Source organism: Vigna angularis, chromosome 2, assembly GCF_016808095.1.
Source record: "Vigna angularis cultivar LongXiaoDou No.4 chromosome 2, ASM1680809v1, whole genome shotgun sequence".
Classification (NCBI taxonomy): Eukaryota; Viridiplantae; Streptophyta; class Magnoliopsida; order Fabales; family Fabaceae; genus Vigna; species Vigna angularis.
In genome coordinates, this window is record NC_068971.1 from 42358454 (window position 1) to 42380972 (window position 22519).

General features: G+C 33.0%; 3 protein-coding genes across 11 annotated transcripts; 2 read left to right on the forward strand and 1 right to left on the reverse strand.

The window, feature by feature from the left end:
* The first annotated feature begins 233 nt into the window (after window positions 1-233).
* LOC108323269 (protein NPGR2) lies at window positions 234-4753 on the forward strand. 5 transcript variants are annotated; one of them, XM_017555679.2, is made up of 6 exons: window positions 234-515; window positions 933-1213; window positions 1576-1822; window positions 2279-3492; window positions 3609-3701; window positions 4143-4753. In XM_017555679.2, exons 2-6 carry the CDS (start codon window positions 965-967, stop codon window positions 4182-4184), a joined length of 1845 nt encoding a protein of 614 aa, XP_017411168.1. In that variant the 5' UTR covers window positions 234-515; window positions 933-964; the 3' UTR covers window positions 4185-4753. The 5 variants fall into 5 exon arrangements, with proteins under 5 accessions (XP_017411168.1, XP_017411166.1, XP_017411169.1 ...); XM_017555677.2 differs by having other exon boundaries at window positions 236-515; window positions 3609-3762; XM_017555680.2 differs by lacking the exon at window positions 933-1213 and having other exon boundaries at window positions 236-515; window positions 3609-3762.
* Window positions 4754-6176: 1423 nt separating this feature from the next.
* On the forward strand, window positions 6177-8981 carry LOC108323241 (rho GDP-dissociation inhibitor 1). The gene is made up of 5 exons (XM_017555632.2): window positions 6177-6695; window positions 7202-7262; window positions 7347-7568; window positions 8147-8271; window positions 8755-8981. Exons 1-5 carry the CDS (start codon window positions 6477-6479, stop codon window positions 8821-8823), a joined length of 696 nt encoding a protein of 231 aa, XP_017411121.1. The 5' UTR covers window positions 6177-6476; the 3' UTR covers window positions 8824-8981.
* Window positions 8982-10517: 1536 nt separating this feature from the next.
* LOC108323222 (phospholipid--sterol O-acyltransferase) lies at window positions 10518-21106 on the reverse strand. 5 transcript variants are annotated; one of them, XM_017555610.2, is made up of 16 exons: window positions 20613-21103; window positions 19900-20035; window positions 19662-19806; window positions 18357-18526; window positions 18183-18259; window positions 16505-16718; window positions 16238-16385; window positions 15757-15856; window positions 14410-14504; window positions 14137-14188; window positions 13909-13980; window positions 13398-13566; window positions 12557-12661; window positions 12403-12487; window positions 12014-12103; window positions 10518-11506 (listed from the first exon to the last, which is right to left on the reverse strand). In XM_017555610.2, exons 1-15 carry the CDS (start codon window positions 20832-20834, stop codon window positions 12022-12024), a joined length of 1872 nt encoding a protein of 623 aa, XP_017411099.2. In that variant the 5' UTR covers window positions 20835-21103; the 3' UTR covers window positions 10518-11506; window positions 12014-12021. The 5 variants fall into 5 exon arrangements, 4 of the variants coding, with proteins under 4 accessions (XP_017411099.2, XP_017411098.2, XP_017411097.2 ...); XM_017555609.2 differs by having other exon boundaries at window positions 10518-10746; window positions 16238-16412; XM_017555608.2 differs by having other exon boundaries at window positions 10518-10810; window positions 16238-16412.
* Between the last annotated feature and the right edge of the window lie 1413 nt (window positions 21107-22519).

A 22519-nucleotide genomic window follows, 5' to 3' on the forward strand; every position in this document is an offset into this window, starting at 1 on the left:
ACTCAATTAATTAATTATCTAAATTAATTAGAATGGGTTGTTACCTGTTAGCTGTTAAAAGAAGACAAAGCATAGTTAATGGCCGTTCAAGTGCCAGCGCAAGAACCCAGAAGATTCACGCCACGTGGCAACCAACTATCTTCGTGCTTCCCAAAGTGGGACCCACCATAAACGAAACGAACTTTCCACGTGCGATTGCCTTCCCTCTATGAAAATTCGTGTCTTCTCGCTTACGCTTCCACTTTCTCTCCCAAACAAACACCGCTAGCAGTAACAGTTTCGTTCCCATCTCAAACCAAAACATAAAATAAGCGAAAAAGGAAAAGCAAAAGATGAGAAAGAAGCTTTCAATGCTTTTATTCACTCAAAGCATTCAAAGGTTCCTTCTTCCACTGTAGAAAAGATAAAAACAAACTCTGAAATGGCGGTTACTGTTAGTGTCCCCAGTCATTCCTCAACACTCTGCTTTTCTTCTACTATAAACAAACTCCTTATTTCTTTCTTTCTTCCGATTGGTAATGATTTCTCTAACGATTTACGAGTTCTCTCACGGTTAATTGTTGTATGATGATTTTTCTTCTTTTTGTGATTGTGATCGTTTATTTAATTTGACAGTTGCGAGGTTTTATATTATCGCATGTGGAGTTCGATTTTGTGACGTTAATTAATTTATTAAAATTCTAATCGGATGATGTATTAATTCCGATAACGTCGTGGTCTAATCTAACCTTGTCAGTTTTTTTATTTTATTTTTATTTTTTAATTTCTCTTGGTTTCCTTTTATAACCGATTCGAATTGAACCTAATAAAATAGGAAAGCTATCGCTATTGATTGTGAAATCAGAAAATTCGGTATGAATTAAATGAATATGAATTGGGAATTAGGAATTAGGAAAAGGTGTTGATTGCGGTTTGAATTGAATGTGTGACAGTATTGTTGCGGAGGAGAGGTTTTTGAGGGGGCATGGGGAGTAGGGTTAAGCAGGGGAGGAGATTGCGGAAGATGATGAAGTGTCTGTGTGTGAGGGAGCCGGTGAAAGGTGAGGATGAAAGGGTTCCTTCCTCGGAATCTCTTGGAATCAGGGAATTTTATTCATCAACGGCGAGTGGGCGTTCTGGCCTCGATGGAGAAATTGAGATGTTGGGGTCTGATTCTAGTAAAATAGACGAAACTGAATTGTCTTTGCGTGAGAGTGGCATCTTGGACAATGAGGTTGGTTTCTTCAAAAATCCCTTGCTTTCTTCATTTGATGATACCCTGAATCATAACTTAGATTTTGATGTACTATGCTTTGCTCTTACTTACTCCAGAGAGATCCAAGTCCTTTGGTTCTTTGTTAAGTTATTCACAGATTATATCAACTTTCAGAATTTTCTGTGCGACTTTTATTTGTGGATAGTTGAGAGCCCTCAGTGTCTATTTAACTAACGGTATTTAAAAAATTATTTGTTCTCGTTTCATTTTATCATGTGTGTGTTATGGAGAACCCTAGGTTTCTTTCCGATGGCTGACATATGTGGCTGTTTGATGATCAAATTTATTGGACTTGATTCTGATCTTGTACATGCTTGCAGGAAGCTAGTGCTCTGTTAGGAAGAGATGAATATCATAAAGGGAATATAAAAGCTGCTTTACGTGTTTATGAGAAAATAAATATAGGCGCTGTGACTTCCAAGATGAAAATTTCCCTTGCCAAAAGCAGAGAACGAAAGCACTCCCATTATTATGCTACTCCCCCAATGTCCATGTACACGGCTGGATTACTGTTGGAAGCAATTTTCCTAAAATCGAAATGCTTACAGGCTCTAGGGAGGTTTAAAGGTACCCTCACTGCTTATTTATTCATAGATCTGCTCATTGTTCTATAGTTTAAAGGAACCTGTGGTTTTTCTTACATATTTTCTTTTTGAACTGAAATTCCGCTCATTGAAAAGACTTGTATGTCTGTCATGCATAGGTTCTTTTTCGTGCTTTTGATTTTAACTTGATGTGCATGCATTGGTCTTGTATCTGCTATGCATAGTGATCCCCTTTAATTTATTCCCATCACAATGGAACATATAGTGGTTTTTCCGATTTACTTGAACATTTTTTCACACTATCTACCTTGGTCCATCTTTCGAATGGATAATTAATGCAGTAATGGTCAAGCACCCCAGAAACTGGAATGTTAAAACTTTAGTTTTTGCAGGGAGATTGAAGAAGTTTGAACGTTAAAACTTTCGTTTTGTACAGGAAGATAAAATGTTATCTAATTTATTTTCAATCTTCTTGCAGAAGCTGCCCAAACTTGTATAGTTATTCTGGACACATTTGAATCTTCATTCCCTGAAGGCTTGCCTCAAAACTTCGGCAACGAGGATAAATTGCAGGAGACTTTGAGTAAGGTAGTTGAGCTACTTCCAGATTTGTGGAAACTTGCTGATTCTCCCCGTGATGTTATTTTGTCTTACCGGCGTGCACTCCTACACAAATGGAATCTTGATGCAAAAACCATAGCAAGGATTCAGAAAGAATTTGTTGTTTTTCTTCTGTATAGTGGAGGGGAAGCAATCCCCTCCAATCTTCGTTCCCATATGGACAACTCTTTTGTACCTAGAAATAACTTAGAGGAGGCTATACTCCTTCTAATGATTTTGCTAAGAAAAATTACTCTAAATAAACTTGAGTGGGATCCATCAATTTTGGATCACCTTGCATTTGCCCTATCTGTTTCAGGGGACTTGACAGCTTTAGCCAATCAATGGGAAGAATTACTCCCTGGGACTGTCAATCGTAGAGAAAGATACCAGGCCTTATCTCTTTGTTATTATGGAGCAGGTAAGGACTTGGTAGCATTGAATCTTCTTAGAAAATTGTTGAGTAAAGAGGACCCAAAACATGTTCCCTCTTTGTTAATTGCTTCTAAGATTTGTTGTGAGAACCCTGATCTTGCAAAAGATGGGGCAACCTTAGCTCGCAAGGTGCTTGAGAACTTGGATGGGAAATGTAATCAGTTGGAAGGTCTTTCTAGTTGCTTACTTGGTGTTTCACTTTCAACACACTCAAAATTTTGTATTTCTAATTCTGAGAGGGTTGAGAGACAATCCGAGGCACTACATTCTCTGGAAACTGCACACAAAGTGACTGGAATGAGTAACCCCCTTGTAATATACAGTTTGAGTTTAGAATATGCAGAGCAAAGGAAGTTGGATGCGGCACTTCATTATTCAAGATGCTTTCTAAACTTGGAAGCTGGGTCTAGTGTTAAAGGGTGGTTATTGTTAGCCCGAATATTATCAGCTCAAAAACAGTTCTTAGATGCTGAATCTATCCTCAATGAGGCCTTGGATCAGACTGGAATATGGGATCAAGGAGAGTTACTACGAACAAAAGCTAAACTACAAATAGTGCAGGGCCAGTTAAAAACTGCCATTGAAACATATACTCACCTTCTTGCTATTCTCCTAGTTCAGAGAAAGACGTTTGGTTCAAGGAAGACGCTATATAAGGTTGGTTGGCTGTAATGCTGATTAATTTATAATACAGAGTTGATATTGCCAGTTGAGTTTATTTTTTATTTTTGGCTTTCTGCTTAACCCTTCTTTCTCATGCTTTTTTGTAACAGGACTACATAGATCATGCTAGGAACATGGAAATAGAAATATGGCATGATCTTGCGTATGTTTACATAAGTCTGTCACGATGGCATGATGCAGAGGTGTGTCTTTCGAAATCTAAGGCCATCAAACTATACTCTGCTTCTAGATGTCATGCAATAGGTAATTAATATGGTTTATTTTTGAGTTCATGAATTGTGGAAAGGACCTATATGGTTTATAATCACTTGGGAAAATGGCAGATATTGTCGAAATTCTAAATAGTACTTTTGGCTATAGTTAGTTGTATAATAAGTTAGATGCACTGAGGTGCCAAAATACAGGTGCTTTAAACAGTAAAACCATGTTTTATGTTGGCTGAATTGTTAAATGGTTAATAAATGATAATTGTTGGAAGTTTCACATCAACAAGGTCAATTTAAAGTATATATATGAATGTAAACATCATTTTACAAGTGGGGATGTGTTAGGTTTAAAATCAACTTTTTAGCTGCTGTTATGTTTATTTGGTTGGTATTAATGGGTTTTGTTGGATATCGCAGGTAGTATGTACGAAGCAAAGGGGGTTCACGAAGAGGCTTTAAGAGCTTTTCGTGATGCTTTGAATATAGATCCCGGACATGTCCCTAGCTTGATCTCTACTGCGGTGGTCCTTAGGCAGTGCAGTAATCGGTCAAATCCTGCTATCAGAAGCTTTCTGATGGATGCACTACGGCATGACAGATATAACGCTTCTGCATGGTATAATCTTGGCATTTTCCACAAGGACGAGGGTACAATGCTAGAAGCTGCAGAATGTTTTGAGACAGCCAACTTTCTTGAAGAATCGGCTCCAGTTGAACCTTTCAGATGACTCACTCAGCGTACATTATTGTTATTCTGTCTCACTCTTTTCATAAATTCATGTACCAACACTCCCTCTCACACTGTCATATTATTCAGGTAAAAGTGAGGTGAGTTTGGTTTTGTTTTCTATTTGGCGCCGGTCTTGTTCACAAATTAGTAGGATACCATACCCATAAATTTTAAACAAGAAAAGAATGCTAAAAAAGAAAGAGTGTTGTTAGTTAATGTGTTACCGACACTCCTTTCACGTATGATTTCCATGTGTTCCCGAGTTCAATAAGAAAAGCATGCTTCATGATTTGCTTTTTCTTCGTTGTCATCAGCTGCTGCTGCTGCTTTATTTTCCTTTCCTATTTTAGTTGTCGAACAAGCTAGGCATCTCCGTTGAATTGAATACAATCTCTTTTAAGGAAATGTTTGGATAATCCTTTTCTATAAATAGTTTTACTGAAATTCTTTCATATCAGTTTTTAAAATTTGATTTTTTATGTTTAAACCAGTTAGAATTTACGAAAAGTGTATTTTAGTTTTTAAAAATTATTTGAATAAAATATTACAATAAATGAAAATAACATCAATGCTTACGGCTAAAGGTGACATGTACCCACAAAAACTGTTAGAGAACGGGAGACCCAAGGATGTGCCACTGTCGGATTTGACTCGACTTTTTGAGTAAAATAACATCGTTAAAATCGTTCATGATCCGCGACACATCTATCATGAATGTACTGCAGTTTTTCAGACTAAACGAAATTGTGTTTAAATAAAATAAGGGCACGGCAAAAAAGTTTAAACATTACAATTTATTCATTGTTGCTCTTGTTTCTTTGACATGGAAATGAAGTTTGAATTGAATTAGTATGACCTATTAATTCTAATTTCATATTGGTAATTTCACATGATAAATGCATATGATTACAGACAAACCTATTAATTTCACATGATAAATACCTATTAAGTCTAAGTGGTTTTTAATTTTTATTCTAAATCCTTAACATTGGTAATTTCACATTTAAGTACTATAATATATTACTCCTTCCATTTTTTGTTTAGACTGACACTATTTTTTTCGTAAATATCTCCATTTAAACATTTAAAATAGATAAAGAAATGTAACGTTATGGGAGGAAATATGTAATAAGAATTTAAACATTTGAGAATGAGAAGAATTCAAATTGGGAAGGAAAAGGATGCATGCCTAGAGAGGACAACCGACAGAGTGGGGACAAATGTGAGTGAAAATGCTCAAACAGAAATAGACAAATGCACCCTCCTCAATAGTTCCTGTCTGTTATCTTCAAACTCAAACACAAACACAAAACAGTTTGAATCTGGCACTCTTACTTCCTCTCTTTTTTTTTTTTTTTTAAATTTCCATTAAGAGAGCTAAACAAAATAGAAAATAAAAAATGTAACAAAATCAAATTATTTGAGTTAAGTGAAATAAAAAAAATGATGTAAAGGGTAAAACTATATATCTGTAGTTTCAAAGAAAAAATACATTTTTTTAATGAATTACTATTTCCTTTTACTTTTAATGAATTTTTTTATATAAATTTTGCTAAAATGAAATAAAGTCGGATAAAAAAATTCAAATGTGTTTGATTAGGAATAAAAGAAAAGAAAACAATATTTTCTTTTTAAGAATTTACAGGTTAACCTTTTGGACTTTTTTTCTGTTTATTTGACTTTCATTTTTATTTTGTTAAATCGCGTTTGGGGTGAGCTTCTTGAGTGGGAGCAAGCGGAGCAGTGTGAAGCAGCTGTGCTTAGAAACAGTTCCCAACAAAAGTCACTTGTGATGGTGAGCGGATGCAAAGAGGGCAAAAGTGTTATTTCAACTCTTCACAAAACCCATTTTCTCTTCTTTCCACCTTTCCCCAAAATCAAACCAACAAAATTTTCTCATTTCTTTGCTTTACTTTCTTTTCACACACCCTTTCCATTGTACCAAAGACTAACAGATAACACAGCACACTAGCTGCTCAAGAAGACCTTCATATTCTCTGATTGGAGAGAGACACAGAGAGATGGAAAGTGTGAATGGGAAGAGAGAACAGGAAGAAGCAGGGCCTTCGGATGGAACCAAACAAGAAATGACTGAGAAAGTGAGTGATGCTTTGGATGATGGTAAAGTGGAGGAGGAAGAAGTCGACGAGGAGGAAGAAGGAGGCATTGGAGTTAGTAAAAATGGTTTCTTTGTTCCTGGGCCTCTTGTTTCTCTCAGGGAGCAGATCGAACGGGACAAGGTTTTTATGATCTTCACCTTTTTTTTTCTTTCACGTATTTCCCACCTAGCCTCCTTCATGTTGTGATTTGTGGGGTAGCGGAAAGATTGACGTTTTCTGGGTTTTGAATGGGGTTTTAGTGTCATCCGTTATGTGAAGAATCCACCCTTAAACCGTAAAGCTGCATTTTCAAGTAGTTTAAGTGTTTAAAAAGGAATTGCCAAACAAAGGGAGACGATGTAGCTCTGTAAACTGTGTACAAAATGGTTCAACTGGTTTTAAGTACTTTTAAACCGTTTTATTTGAAGCTTTTGAGATGTGAGCTTTTCGGGAAGCAGTGAATGGCTAAATTGTTCATGTTGTATTGGATTTTATTTGTTTAACACATGCTGCATATGATATCCAAGGGGTTTATCTCATAGGCAAATGACACCATTGGTCAATAAAGTGATTCCTACTAATGTTCTAACAGAGTAGTTATAATTACTGGTATTTTTCTGATTTTGAGTTTACTTGTTTCTGTGTAGGAGGATGAAAGCCTAAGGAGGTGGAAGGAGAAGCTGCTGGGTTGCTTGGAAAGTTTAGAGGGTTTGTTTGAGTTTTGTTTAGCACTCATGTTTATGTTTCTTAGAACTTTTTGATTGCCTCTACTCAACTTCTTTCCTTGTACAGGTCAATTGGATCCTGAAGTGAAATTCCACTCCATAGGAATCATTTCTGAGGATTTTGCTGAAATTGTTACTCCTTTACCTGTGGACGAAAGTCGGAATGGTTGTACTCTATTCACTCTCCGAGAGGGATCTCGCTATCAGCTTAAGCTAAAATTTAGTGTTCTGCACAACATTGTGTCTGGTTTGACATACTCCAATACTGTGTGGAAAGGAGGGCTTCAAGGTACAATATCAACACTCTACTCTGTTTCTGTTGCTAGATAATCTGGAATATGTAACTTTGTGAACCAAAGTCTTAAGTTCCAGTATGTTTGAGAAGCAATTGAAATAGTACTAAGTATTGGGTCATTTAGGTTTGGTGTAAAAGACTGTCTTTTGAATGATCAAGGTTTTTGTTGTTTTACCTTTATGCTTTATTATCTCCATGATGGAGGACAAAGGTAGCACTACAAGGAAGTCTCAAAATTTAATTAAGTATTGTAAATGTCCCTTCTAGGGAATGAATTTTACTTCAGTTTTAGCAGCACAGAACTTTATATTAAAAACAAAGGGTTAACCCTGAGATTGAATGTCTCAAAAATGCTTATTAGTCGTCAAACAAAAGCTTGTTTTCTAGAGTAAGAAATTTTATGTGGTGTGTATGGTACATACACCATATAAATTATAACATGATTGATGGTGATAATTAAGTTGGATTACTGTTTTATATATTGGCATATATTCTAAGAAATTGACCAAATGGATATGATTTCTTTTTGAAAATTTCAAATGATAATTTGGTTTTATTCTTGGATTTTTCAGTTGATCAGAGCAAAGGAATGTTGGGTACTTTTGCTCCTCAAAAGGAGCCATATGTGTATACCTTGAAGGAGGACACCACTCCCTCTGGTGCACTTGCAAGGGGTGTTTACTCAGCCAAACTAAAGGTATTTCGAAGTAAAGTTGCATTTGTCAATTGGATCCTTTGCTTATAACATGTGTTGGCTTTTCTTCTTGAAGGCAATATATGATGACTCTGAATACCTACAATAATAAAGTTCTATTGAAAGATCTATGATCTGAAACTTCTCTCACGTGGTGATAACTTTTACAAATTATGATTCATTTTGTTCAGTAGATAGTGAATGAAAAGGTTAAAATTTTTGAAATAAGGAGTATTTAGGAGTACAACAAACACATGAAAAGGTGAAAAAGCAAAACATACGACCCTCAAAAGAATTGGTTATTTAATTTTCATTTGCGTATTTTGCAGTCACTATATATTTCAATCTGATAGTTATTACAAAATCTAAATCCAAAATGTTTGAAAATATGAAGAGCTTCCATTATGTTGAGGTTTACTCCATGTAATTTGTACATTTGATCCATATAAATTGATAAATTGTTCATGTGTGGTTGCTGTCTTACAGTTTGAAGACGATGATAGAAGGTGTCACATGGAACTCAAATATTTGTTTGAGATAAAAAAGAGCAGCTAGTCCGGTTTTTCTGACACTGTTTTTATGTTTTGTATCCTCCTAAAGCCCTTAATTTTATTTCTGAATATGTGTTATCGATGCTACAGCTTTTTATTTGTTTTCTAATACACAGAAAAGGAATGGACTCTTATGAAATTGTCACGGCTATCTTTCTTTTCTGTTTTTTTTTTTATAAATTGTGGCTTATTTTAAGAATTAGAAAAGGACTATAACCATTCTTTGGAAATTTAACTATTCAGATTTCAGTAATTGCATGAATTATTGAATACAATCTCTATCATTTTTCAATTAATGAAAACAATTTGACAGTTTACATTTTTTAGAGATATCAAATCCCACTCTCATTGCTTGTAATAAATTATCTTTTATGATTTATACGCATTAATAGTTCGTAAAACTTAAAAAGTTCTTGCATCTCCATAAAATAAAGAAAATTATAATTTCCGACTCGTGTATTTTGGTTCTCGAAATTAAAGTCTGTGAAATATGATTTAGAAATTTAAGTCTGCCTCTTTGTGCTTCAATTATTTTTTTGTCAACATTGATTAAAATGTTTTGCCTTTTGTAAATGCTAGGACTATTAAGCACTTCTTGGATTCCTACAACAATGTCATAGAAATACAGTAAGGAAAGAGAATGTTTTTGTATATCCCATACAAAATATTACACATTATAGAGATCTAAGGAAAGAAAAAATCATAAAGACAATTAAGATGACCTATGCATAAAAATTATAAATGATAGATGGTTTAATTAGACTTACTAAACAGTCTTCCAATAAATTATCTTTTATACTTTTCATAAGTCAATCATGATTCAAAATTGACACGTCACACACACCTAAGATAGAGGTTAAATTTGAGAGGGTGAGTTGAACTTGTGTCAATAATCAGAGTCCAATTTTTAAAATAATAAAAAGTATTTAATAAAAACAGATTGAAGAAAAGTACTAAAATACATACTTTGTAAAGGAATAAAGTGTAATTAGGAGTATTAATTTTTTATTGCATTGTTTGGACATTTAAATTTTTATAGCATGTTTAGAAGTTTAAAAGGTACTACAATAATATAGATTCATAATCAATTAATTTTTTATTTATTTTAAAACATTTATTACAATGCAATCTTTTAAATAAATTTCATGTTTGATCAAACTTTTATAAGGACAACTTATTTTATGTACTTATAATATCATTTCCTAATTAAAAACAATTCGTTGCTTTAATACCTACATCGATTAAAATGTACAATATAATTTTAATTTCAATAAAAAAAAATATAAACACACATGATTCATAAAAGTTCATGTCAAAGTTACAAAAATAAATAAATATGCAATTGGTAAAGGGGTGAAGATATAATTTGAAATTTGAGAAACATGTTAAACTGAAGCTGTGCAAACCCAAATTTAACCCATTTCAACCCATGGAATCTAATTCAAACTATATGAGGTGTAAAAAATTATCAAACACATGCTTTGCAGTAAATTATATTATTACAATCCGAAATTCAATTCGGTAAACAAGGATTAGACTGAAGAAAAACTTACAAATCTTAGAAAATAATGTTGATAAAATACAAACGGAAAGTGTTCATATGCCTATTATTTCTTTCTAGTCTCCCTATTGACCAAAAACGACCCAGTAATACCAAAAAGATGCAGATCAGGAAAATTAATCTTACTCCAAATGAGCTTATCAAAACATTACATAAAATTTGTCTTTCCTGAGGATATACAACATTGAACTGTGAGTAATACCAGAATGTCCATGTTACAGTATATCAGAGAACAAATGTTTTCCTCTACACTACTATCACCTGCACTATTCGTATTATCATTTTCCATGTCATGTTTTCTAGATCAAGAAAACTGTTAACCAGTTGAACAATATAGCTCTACAGATCCCCCACCATTCTGACGTACTATTTATTATGGAGGGCAAGTGAAAAGTGGTCAGTCGACTAACCAACAGTAAAGGATGTGCACCTAGTTTAACCAATAGCAGTATAATTCCGGTTTCAACAAAATAGAACACAAACCTCAATTTCTAATTGCAGAGAATATGAAGAAGCATTTCAGATACCACCAGTATCAAGTTTGCAGATAAAGTTTTAAGAATTATAATATATTATTTTATTTATAAAAATTATGCATATTTTATGGTAATGTTTAACCTAACTAAAACGTTATAACTTTATTCTCTTTTTAATTTTCATGGAAAAATTACTTTATTTTCCTCGTGTTCATTTTAGATTATTAAAATTATATTCATATTATATTAAAAATTATAATTAAATAAGACAACAAGAAAGAAGATGTTCAGTCCAGTCATTTTCTAGAACAAGTAATTAAAAAATAAGAAAAAACAAACATAAGGTATACTGACTTTTATTTTGAAAATGAATATTTTTCTAATAATTTATATCGATAAAACTATTTAAAAAAACTGGGACTTTAAACTTTTAGAATCTTGCAATTGCCTTTTTTTTAATCTAGTTGAATATGAGGCCCTGGAAGTCAAAGTTCCAAACCAGTAAAGACAGTTTGCTTGTAAACAGTGCCCCGCTAGTATACAACCCCAAAGAATGGCCAGACTCCAAAAATTACGGTAATATGAAGGAGAAATGGTGTTCGTGTCAAGTGGGTCATCCAGAAGAAAAAATTACCGGAAGGTAATAGCACCTGGGTTGAAAAAACTAAGTTTGAAATAACAATAAAAAAACAAATATGAAAATGGTACTTTAGTCTAGGTATACATTAAAGAATTATAATAGTATATTGAATTCATCATTATTATCATGTAATATTTATTTTAGAGAACAAAATATCATCTATTCAAGCATAATAAATATAACGAGTCTATATAAACTAATATTTTGGGCATTTAATCACATTATATGAGTTTCTGATTAGTTAAATTTAATTATTTCAGCACATTGTGTGGATTTAGCTCAAATTGTGTAAAATCTACCAACTCCAGATTGGGCAGGGAAAGATATTTGATAGGTAAGAGAGTTAATGATGATAGAATGATTGAAGTAGTAATTGGAGGTTTAAGGGAAGGATTCTGCAAATCTAGAGTGTCAACAATTAAAAAATATGAAACTAACTTATTCTCAAGGTTAACCCCTAATCAAAATTATCGCAGGACAAGTTCAAGCCAGATAAAAGACAAGTATAAAGAAGTACCTTGTTATTTACAAATAATGTGACAACACTTCAGCAGTAGTATATCTCAACCTACAGCTTTGTCCCAAGTGAACATCCCCAAAAACATATCTGCATTATGATACAACGCACATGTTTAAAGAATTAAAAATCAATGGATATAATGGTCAACACAGAAGGTTGTGTTATACAAATCACCAATTAAAAAAGAATTAAAAATCAAAGGAATGGGGTTTACAACTTAGAAGGTTTTGTTGTACAAATCTCCAATTAAGAAAAATTAACCTGTAGGTTCAGTATGGAATATAACATTTACTTTTGGTTAATTTCTTTCTCAATTTGAAATGTTTTCAGAAATTTCACAATTTCAAATAATAAATAAAATATTAAATAGAAGAGAGAAAAAAAACCTATATTCACAGTAGTCAGGCCATGCACAACGAGCCTTCCCATAATCCCAATAACAGTCCTCGTCTCTTAAAGGACCCCTCTTAGCTGTAATGGAACAAAGTCAGTAACTGAAGATTCTCAACTGAAATTGTTTATAAAGATAGTCTCACAAACCTTTTGTTACAAACTCTAATTTTGCATCAGGATGGATATCATGCCACATCTCAAGCCATAGTTCCCTCATTAGCACTGGTGATCTAACTATGTTCCTGTGATTTGCTACAGGAATATCATGTCAGTTTACTTGTATGCATCCTTGTTGTCAATTACCTTCTGTTAAAATTTAGAACCTTGAAGATATTGAGATCATACTAACTCGTCTATGAAAGCAGTAATCACTAATCAATCAATAAAATAAATTATGGGTTACAACTTTCCCCATGGATTTTCAGACACCACTTCAATCCTCCAAAAATTTTGCCATCAAATTAATCCCTCAACTCTTTTTTATCACAAATTAGTTCCTCAAAGATTCTTTTTATCATCACCCTAGCCCTCCATAATGGACAATATGATGACATTTTAGATCTCCCTATGTATAGTCATCCATAATCATCAATTTTCCACCAAATTAAACTTTTTCACCTCTTTATTCCTTAGTAGATAATCAATACAGTGATAATTCAGATCTTTGAAAAACAAATGTGGTGACAAGACAAAATTTCAAAGAACGAATATGCTGACAATTTAAATTTGAGACTTTGATTACTAATTTTTGAAGGACTGATGCGGTAACAAGTATAAAATTTCATGCTAAATGAATGAGTTTTTAAGTATTAGCAAACTTTGTGAGCGTCAACTTCTAAATCCAGTCAGACAATTGACAAGATACTTGTCTACACTGAATTAACATAGTCCAAGTGGGCATGAAAAATTCATAATATAGTTGTGATTATTTCAGTCATAAATAAAAGCATCAGGTAGTCCATGACAACTCCAGGGACAAGTCATGCACCTTTATCAAGCTCCCAAATTGCTGTCCTCTTTCCAGGAAGACTTTCAGAATCTTCATAATATGTTATGTACTTCACTCTTGGCAATCTTGTCATTTTTGGAACAAGATCTTCTCCATGGTGATGTTCCACATTCAATTTAATCTGTACATCTGAACCATCATGCTCTGACTGAAAAGTCAGAACAAAGATAAATATAAAGATTGTAATACAAATATAATTATGAATGCAAACGAAGTTAAATGAAAATAAGAAAAGGACAACGACACAACAGGAGATGTCAAAGTTAAGGACTTCTTATGTTGTTATTGGCTTACAACTAATGGTCACACACTTGTCTATCTAAAATAAGGACATGCAGCAACAATTTAATATTATGCATACCAGTAAATTAATAATTTAATAGAAAATTATACAAATCTATTTAACTTAATCCCAAAAATATACGTGGAAAAAATAAGAACATAATCACACTTAAACACTACCCAAATACAAATTTTTAGTCTGCAATACCTGAGGCGCTCTTGTTATGTTCACTTTTGGTCCAAGCCAGTTCTTGCACAAGGAAAGGGAGAGATATGGCACCTGTATAGGTTGATTTTATTGCAATCCAATTTGAGTCTAGATGTAATTCTCACACGTCACAATTTCAAAAAACAATGGAAGTAGAAAAATGGCCAATTAAAACATTATGCATTCCTATATAATCACAACTGTGAGAGAAACATAATTTGAGTTTACCGTCTCATCGCCACTTATAGGTCCAATTTTCCCTTCAACCAGAGTCCCTGACCTAACAATTGAGACTAAAACACTTCAACACCTTTAATTTTAAAGAATATCCAGAAAAACTGGAATAGTAATAACTATTTCCTAATTATACACATTGTATACGAAAAGAAAAATATTAGTTTGCAAAGTTAGTGCCAAAAATTCTAACCAAAAACCACCCTCTCCCCAGTTCATTCCACATACAACTACAAAACCAACACACCTGCAAAGATAGAGAATTACCTTGAGATTAGAGATCCTTCAAACTCATAAATGACATCCGTAATGATCCAGTTATCGGGGTAAGGCTTGCCACTAGGAGCAAAATAGTAACCAACCTATTTTTAAAGTTAAAATGCCAGAATTATCATTTACAATAATACTATTTCTGATCAACAGATTCCCAGAAGATTTAATGTATAAAATATAATTTCAAGATATAGGTAAATGTTGAAAATCAGGGAAAATGATAAATACAAAGATTTTGAGAATTGACATTAACTAAAGATAACTTTAGCTGTGAAAACTGCAAGATACCAAGGTTTTAGTATACCAGTGTCATCCCCTGTACCACTAAAAAGCCTTCAGGATTGAACAATAAGCAAAAAAAGAAGAGGCCAGAAACAATGTCACAGATAAAAAGAGTCCGTCCACAATGTGACAGACCAGAATGCAGTGTTCAAAGCATGGCATGTTTCAAACTATATTTTAACGCATGGAGGGCCAAAATAGTCCATTTTATCAATTTATTCCCACTACAAATGAAATGTTTCTTTCCTGTATGACACTCCTACATGTGACCTTTGCTGAACACAAGTAACCATAACGAGGGAAAGAAATAATGTAAAGGGTAGAAAGCAACATGATGACGAGTGTAAAATGATACAATAAAAATATATACTGGTACTTGTGATGTGGCTTCAATGAATGTAAATATTTCATAAAACTAAAAGAATGTTCACAGCTTTCAGAACCAAAAAATGCTCCCTATGTTCGTCTGCAGTGCAGGGGCATCAAATATATGGGCCCAATATTTGTCACTTTTTCTAAAATAAAACAAAATATGGTAAATTAAAAGACACTTTATAGAGTTCACAAATAAAAAAGCTACAACTATATGCAGACTTCAATTTTCATGTACATAAAACTAAAAGAATGGAGAACTAGAACCAAAAAAAGCTCACTAGGTTCATCTGCATATGAGCACAATATTTGTCCCTTTTTTCTTAAATAAAACAAAATATGGTAAATTAGAAGACATTTTATAGAGTTCACAATCAAAAAACTACAACTATATGCAGAGTTTGATTTTCATGTACTGTCATTGCAAAACTTTGCATACTAACAACCAATCAGAAGCTGTTATGACTTTTAAGTTAGTTATAAGAAAGTAAAAAAACTTATCATAAATTAAAAGTTGTGATTAAATGACAATGACAAAAACCTATTATACTGTCAACACATTTAAATTAAGTTCATACAAATGAAATTATTTGAATGAACCCTTTACAAGCAATCTGCAAAAACCCTTTACCCTTAAACCAAACTTCACTTAAATAAAAGTGTGTTCATTTGTGGAGGGAAATTTACCTTTGTCTTTGAATCAGACCCATAAATGCAGAAGACATTTTTTATTGGTGGCCGCTCCCAAGGTGTAAGGGGATTAAGAACAGGATCACCAAGATATGATCTAAAACATCAAAGCATTAAAACATGTCTGTTCAATAATGGAACTTTAAATAACAGTTTAAACATGCCGAGTAATAGTTAAATCTCCAAAAAATTAAATAAAAATAGACAGCTAGTGCAATAGATATTAGAGAAGCATTTATTTTCTATTTATAGTCACAAATCACTTGTAAATGAAAACACCCTATTTACGAATCCTTCTTGAAGCTTAACGTTGTAACAATGTTTAAAAATTGATTTGTTTATTTTTTTTCTTCAGGGAAGAAGGGATTTAGTTTCATATCCAATGTATAATGAAGCTTTAGAAATCTCAATCTGAGGCTTTTCATGTAGAACGATCAAAATATTCAACATATTTAATGATTATCGAGATAACACTAACTTTTGTAACAGGTGTAGCATCCTCTTGCTGTCTGGGTCATAATCTTCAATTGCCTTGAAAAAGGTGCCATCTGATATTTCACGAGCTGAGAATGATAATTGAGTCGGTAGTCCACACTCCATGCTAGACAAGTTGGACTCCGGTATTTCTGAGAATGAAGGATATGCATCAAATGCTGCGAGAAGATGTTAAAATTAAGAAGTCGGAAACCAGAAGCACCACAGCTAGATTGCCCACTAGAAAAAGTAAAAGAGTCATCAATCATACCATGTGCTGAAGGAATTTCAATGTTGATTATTTTTGTTGGCCACCCAGAAAAGTTTGACTGAAACTCCTGCTCATCACATTTATATGTTGGTTGACCAGCATGCCTTCCCCCAGAAAAATGCTTCCAATATCTATTATCTGTTCTGCAGTACTTGGAAAAAGGCATCATCCATAGTGCTGAACCAAAGGAGTTGAACATCAGCCGTGCTGTTCCCTGATACCTTAAAAATATTATGATAAGCATGCATTAAGAATAAAACTGCATATGACACAGCAAACATAAGAATAAGTCCAAATCAACCCATCTATTAATAAAAATAGTAGTTTGATGTTTATATAGGAATTCTATCTACTGCATGCAAGTGTCCCTCTCAAAGATCGTGGATGAGTTGGCTCACTACCACACTCATTGCATAAGCAATTTCTAGTCTAGTGCGGATGAATAGATGAGCTTTCCCACCAATAACAACTACTGACACTTCTGGGCTCCCCTACTCACTTCCAATATTGTGGTTCTGTGTAAAGGGAACTTCAAATGTTCTATACTCAAAATTTCCTATTTCTTTTAGAAGATTGAATGCATAATTCCTTTAGGAGATAAAGATACCTCATCCAGAATAGGCAACTTCTATCCAAAGAATATACCTAAGCTTCCGCAACCCCTTTATTCAAATTGGGTTGTCACGCCTTCTCCTTTAGAACCTAATTTTCAATTTCATTATTACATGCAATGGTCATACCATCTGCTTGACCTAAAAAGAGTGAGATGCCATCGTTGAAATGTTTTAAGAAAGGGGTATGCTCACCTTGACTTTATCTATACCCCAATGATATCACAACCTAGGTGAATCTTGCAAACCATACTTGAGGAAATTGTTTGAGATAATGCCTTCCTAAGCTTGAATGTCTTACTCTTCCATTATGAGAGTCAAATCCTAGAGGAATTTTCACATACATGTCTTCTAAGTCTCCATGTAGGAAGACATTTTAACACCAAAATGTTATAGGTTGCAACCAAAGTGAGTGGCTAGGGAAAGGAAATTCTCACTGTATTTATTAGTATTGTTGAGGCAAATGTCTTCTCATAATCATCCACAAGTCTAGTTTGTTCATTACCAGTTAACAAGTGGCATTATAGACCAAAAACAACCACTAGGGTAAGTTTTAATATCAACTTCAAATTAAAAAAAAAAAAGATGAAGAAGAAGGAAGAACTGAATATATTACCATAAGTTTGTAGCACAAGCACTAAATCTCTTTTACAGGCTCAATGGCTAATCATAATAAAAGAAATAGGGGAACTAACACAAAATGGAAAATAAGAAAAATACAAGATATACATTAGTCAATTCTCAGACAACTCCCAACCAAGCAAGCTTACACAGATCAATATAACAAAAAGAACTATATAATTTTCCCTTTGGTTATTATATTATAGCTCAAACTCTGCCCAAGAAGAAGGTGCCAAAATTATTAAAAGCCAAAAAAGAACGGCCATGGAAATTTGGCAATAACAAAATGAACGAGACATAATATTGGACAAGCATAAGCCTATACAGTTTTTAAACCAAAAAAGAAAATTGAAAAGAAGATACAACAACAACAACAAATGCCTTATTACAAAAGATGATATTGATCATGCAAAAGAAAACAGTATTTGCAGAAATTAAAAGGTAACCTCAGATATGGGAAGACCAAAGGTGAACCCAGAAAGAGTTGCTTCAATGGTTTCAATTGCACCAAGAAGGGGAGCTCCTAAGATAACCAATCAAAGAAGGAAAATCAGAATATCAATTCATTCATATCAGTAATACCCTCAAAGAGGCAATAAATGTACATAAGTCAATCATACCAACAGCAAAATAGGCATGGATATGTTGATCCAGCCACTCATTATAATGTTTTGGTGCAATCTCTAGCTTCAACCACTCTAAGAAATAACGGAAAACATGATTACCCAATGAATGGGCAAAAACTAAAGAGGGGCCACCACGAAGTTTGTAAGCAGTTTCAAATGTTAATCTGCAAAGAGAAATACAATTATACGTAAATATCATCACAGTAACTAGCAAACCAATTTCATCTTATCACCTATATTTGGAGGAAATGAATAAATAACCCACAATCAGGTGTACAAATACTATTAGAAACAATCCTTTTAGTTTTAAAAATATTAATCAAAATAGCTTACTAGAGCATTTCAAATTTGTGTACATATATCTGTAACTGTGCAGCATATACCTGAATTATTAGAATCCAGGTACCAAGGTTTGGCAAACATACATAAAGAAGAGACTAAAGTTACTAACAATAGTAGAATATTCTTATTCTTAGCCTTGCACTGAAATTCCCAAATACATATAGTGCGAACAATTTATTATATCAGTCTTGTGATTATTTTTTCGGTTTGAAGAAGTTGAACTCTATAAATTTGTTTAGAGGAGGGGTAATGATGGAGCAGTAGCAACTACCTTTTAGGGAGTTTAAAATTGATGAAGAGGAAGGGACTGGAATGTGGGGAGAACCAATCTTCCTTCCATTTCCCTTTCCTTCCATTTCCCTCCATGTTAAGAAGCTAATTAGATTTAATTTTATTTACAAAAAATAAACTTGTCAGCAATAAGCACCCTAAAAATCTAGTTATATTTAAGGGGGGAGTCCCTCAAACATTACCAAACATTCTACAATAGTCAATGAGGACTTACACACTCCATTATATTCAAATTCATATCAATTATTTAGTACTTTTACCCAATAGATTTGATTATATTAAAATTTTGCAATTTCAACCTTTTTATGTGTTCCTTTCTTCCCTCATCAGTCATATCATTAACATGGGAAATCATAACTATTTTAGATTCCATCTCTTCCCTTCCATTTCATCCAGACTTTCAAATGTAGACTGTGGGTAAAATGGCCTTACCATTTGCTAATGAACTTTGCACATATGCAAACATATAGTTTTGCAGAAAATGTAATGAGATTATCACTGATATGTACATCTTAGGAATAGTTTAAGCACTTCAAAAATAATTAGTTAGCAGAAACAAATCTGCCAAAAGGAAAACATAGTTATATCTAGCTCACTTTTTATCCAAATCATATGCAGTATAACTGCCCAGATTACAGCAAGCCAGATGCAAAGATCAAGACATACTTTAGCTTATGAAAATAAAGGTCCCTCTCTTCAAGCATTGCGGGCGACAATCTCCAGTCATATGGAACAGCAATTATTGCATTAGCTTCTATGCCAAATTCAATACACCACTTAATCCACTCTTTCCAAACCGATGAAAGAGGTCCTGCCATTACAGGTATATGACACATCACCAAACCTTAAAGTACAAAAACTAGAACAAATTGACAAATATAAGAGAAACGCAGTCAAAACGCACCTGTTATATAACCTGGGTCAAGTTCTGTAATCCCAGAAAGACCACTATCAGGGCGGGACTTGCAATCTGGATGGTCAGTCTGGTTGTACGGATCCAGCACCATGCACTTAAGCCAGCAATTGACAGCCGAAAGTAGCTGTGATACAAATCAATTCTCACACATTTTACTCTTAAGTCTTTAATTTGTAGTTCATTGGTGCTAATTTCATATACAGTAAAACACAGGAGGCAAACTATGCTTGACAAGTAGTTATATACATGGACACTTCAATAGTACAAACACCTCATTGAAGCTTTTGTCATGTCAAATTACTTATATATACAGTAGTAACTATTCTTCTCTTTTTTTTTTCAATTTCATTCTATTTTAGGTGCAAGCTGGTATACAAGTGATAGTGCTAAAAACTACCTTATAAGAAGATGAAATACATAAACTCAAACTCTCTCCCTGTACCTATCGATACTCTTTAAGATGCAATTCTCTGTAATCTTAGGACAGCATAGACAAGAGGATAGAACTGATAAAAATTGATACAACAGTCGAAATTAAGAGTTAAAAAATCACGGACAAATGAAATCTACTCCTATTTTCTTTTCTTGGAGCAAGAAAAGAAATCTACTCCTATTTTCTTTTCTTGGAGCATTGGATCCTCATGCAGTGGAGTGCAAAAACGTAGAAAACAAAGAGAGTGAAAGAAACGTCAACAACGTACTTTGGTTGTATCGAGCCAGACCAAATCGAGAGGGTTGAAATCAAGCGGAGAGTACGGACAGTCAAGAATGGACCATGCTCGGAGCTGAGTGGAAGCGAAGCCAGGGATTATAATGCCCGAGAGCTTGGAGTAGTCAAGCTCAGCGCCTGAAGAGGAGGCTCCGGCGATGATGACAAAGGCAAGGAGGAAAAGCAAGAAGCAGAGTAACGGTTTTTTCGCCATTGTGTGTGAGAGAGCGGGAGGGAAGAATGAAAAAAACGTGACTCTAACCTTCAGCAGTTGGGAAGTTGTGCGAATAAAGGAAAATTCCAATCGGAAAATTGGCTTTTAACCTTTCCCAAGATTCAAACTTTGAATTGATCCCAGATTATGGGCCCTTTCTGCTTCGACTTTACGGGCCTGTTCGGACTGTTACCATTTTTTCTCCAAAGTTATTGCCAAAAAGAGTAAATTGAGATTAGTTTTTCTTGGTTACAAAATCAACCATTGTTTTCTATAGTGTACAGTTCTGCACAAAAAAATGTATGATGTATTTACTTAATATTGGAATTGAGAAATTTTAAATAATAACTTTAGAATGTAATTTATAGTATTAATTCAAAAGTAAAAAAACTCTATAACTTCACTAATTAGTTGCCTTTTCCTGATATAGTTTCTCACATCCACTCAAGGATGTATTAATCTCGCTCATAATTAGCTGATTTGGTTAAATTTAAAGTAGTTTATAAAGTTGAATACTTTTACAATATATTTTAGTTTTATTGAGTTATGAAAGTTTTCACTTTTGTGTAAATGAGCTGTCACAACATCTTAATCCTTAAATGTATGGTTTGACTATTATTTCTTTATTTTCATTTTTATTTCCTAATCATCTGTTATTTTTTCTTTCAATAACGAATTGACCATAGATTTAAATGAGATTAAAAAAAAATGTTTGGACACAAGTCTAACCATATGTATCAACTTTGAAGTATAAGATGCTCTTAAAATTATCTTTAACTTAATATTCAATATGTATTATCTTGTGAACTACAGAATAAAAGTAGTAGATATTTTATTTCTGAGGAGAAAAAGCACGGAAATTTTGGTTAGACTATAAAAGTACTCTTGGGTGAGAGAAGACATTCAGATGGTGAGTGTTTCAAGAACTTGAATATTCACACCACCAGTAACCCCTAAATTGGTGGAATTGATTATAAGAGGTCAAATGGTGATTTGAAATGGACAGTGACGTGTTTCATTAATGTAATATAATGACTATAAATTGGAATGATTCAGGAAGGTTTTAAAATATAAAATATGATTTTGTTATTATCTTTTATCATTTTTCTTAATTATAGTCCACTTTTTTATAACATTAAATATTTTGTCCTCTTATTTTAAAATTTACACGTGCTTGTTTTGTATTTTGATAATGACATTGTGGACATACAATGTAAAAGTTAATAGTTTTCACTTTAATTTTTATAAAAAAAAATATCATTCTAAGTTTTAGACGTATTTCAAATTGAGAGAAATAATGATTGATTTTGTATTTAATTTGTTAAAAGTATAATGTTTTTTTTTCTTTAAAAATATTTTTTTCTTTTTATTTTGGGTGTCTTTCTTTTGTCACACTCAAATACTTTTTGTTTTTTCAAATTTTTGTTGAAGTTATCAAATTCTTTTGTTTTTCTTAATTAAGTTTATTTTTTTTAAAATTATTTAATTATGTTGTTTTTTTTTTTAATTTGTATGATACGTTCTCTGTCGTAGTATTTTTATTTATTATATTATTTTATAATTTTTTAAAGCTTTTATTACATGTTAAACTTTTATTGTGTTAAATAACACTATTAATATCATGTATTAATAACAACGTAAAAGAAACTTAAAAAAATAATAAAAAATAAAATAAAAATACTACG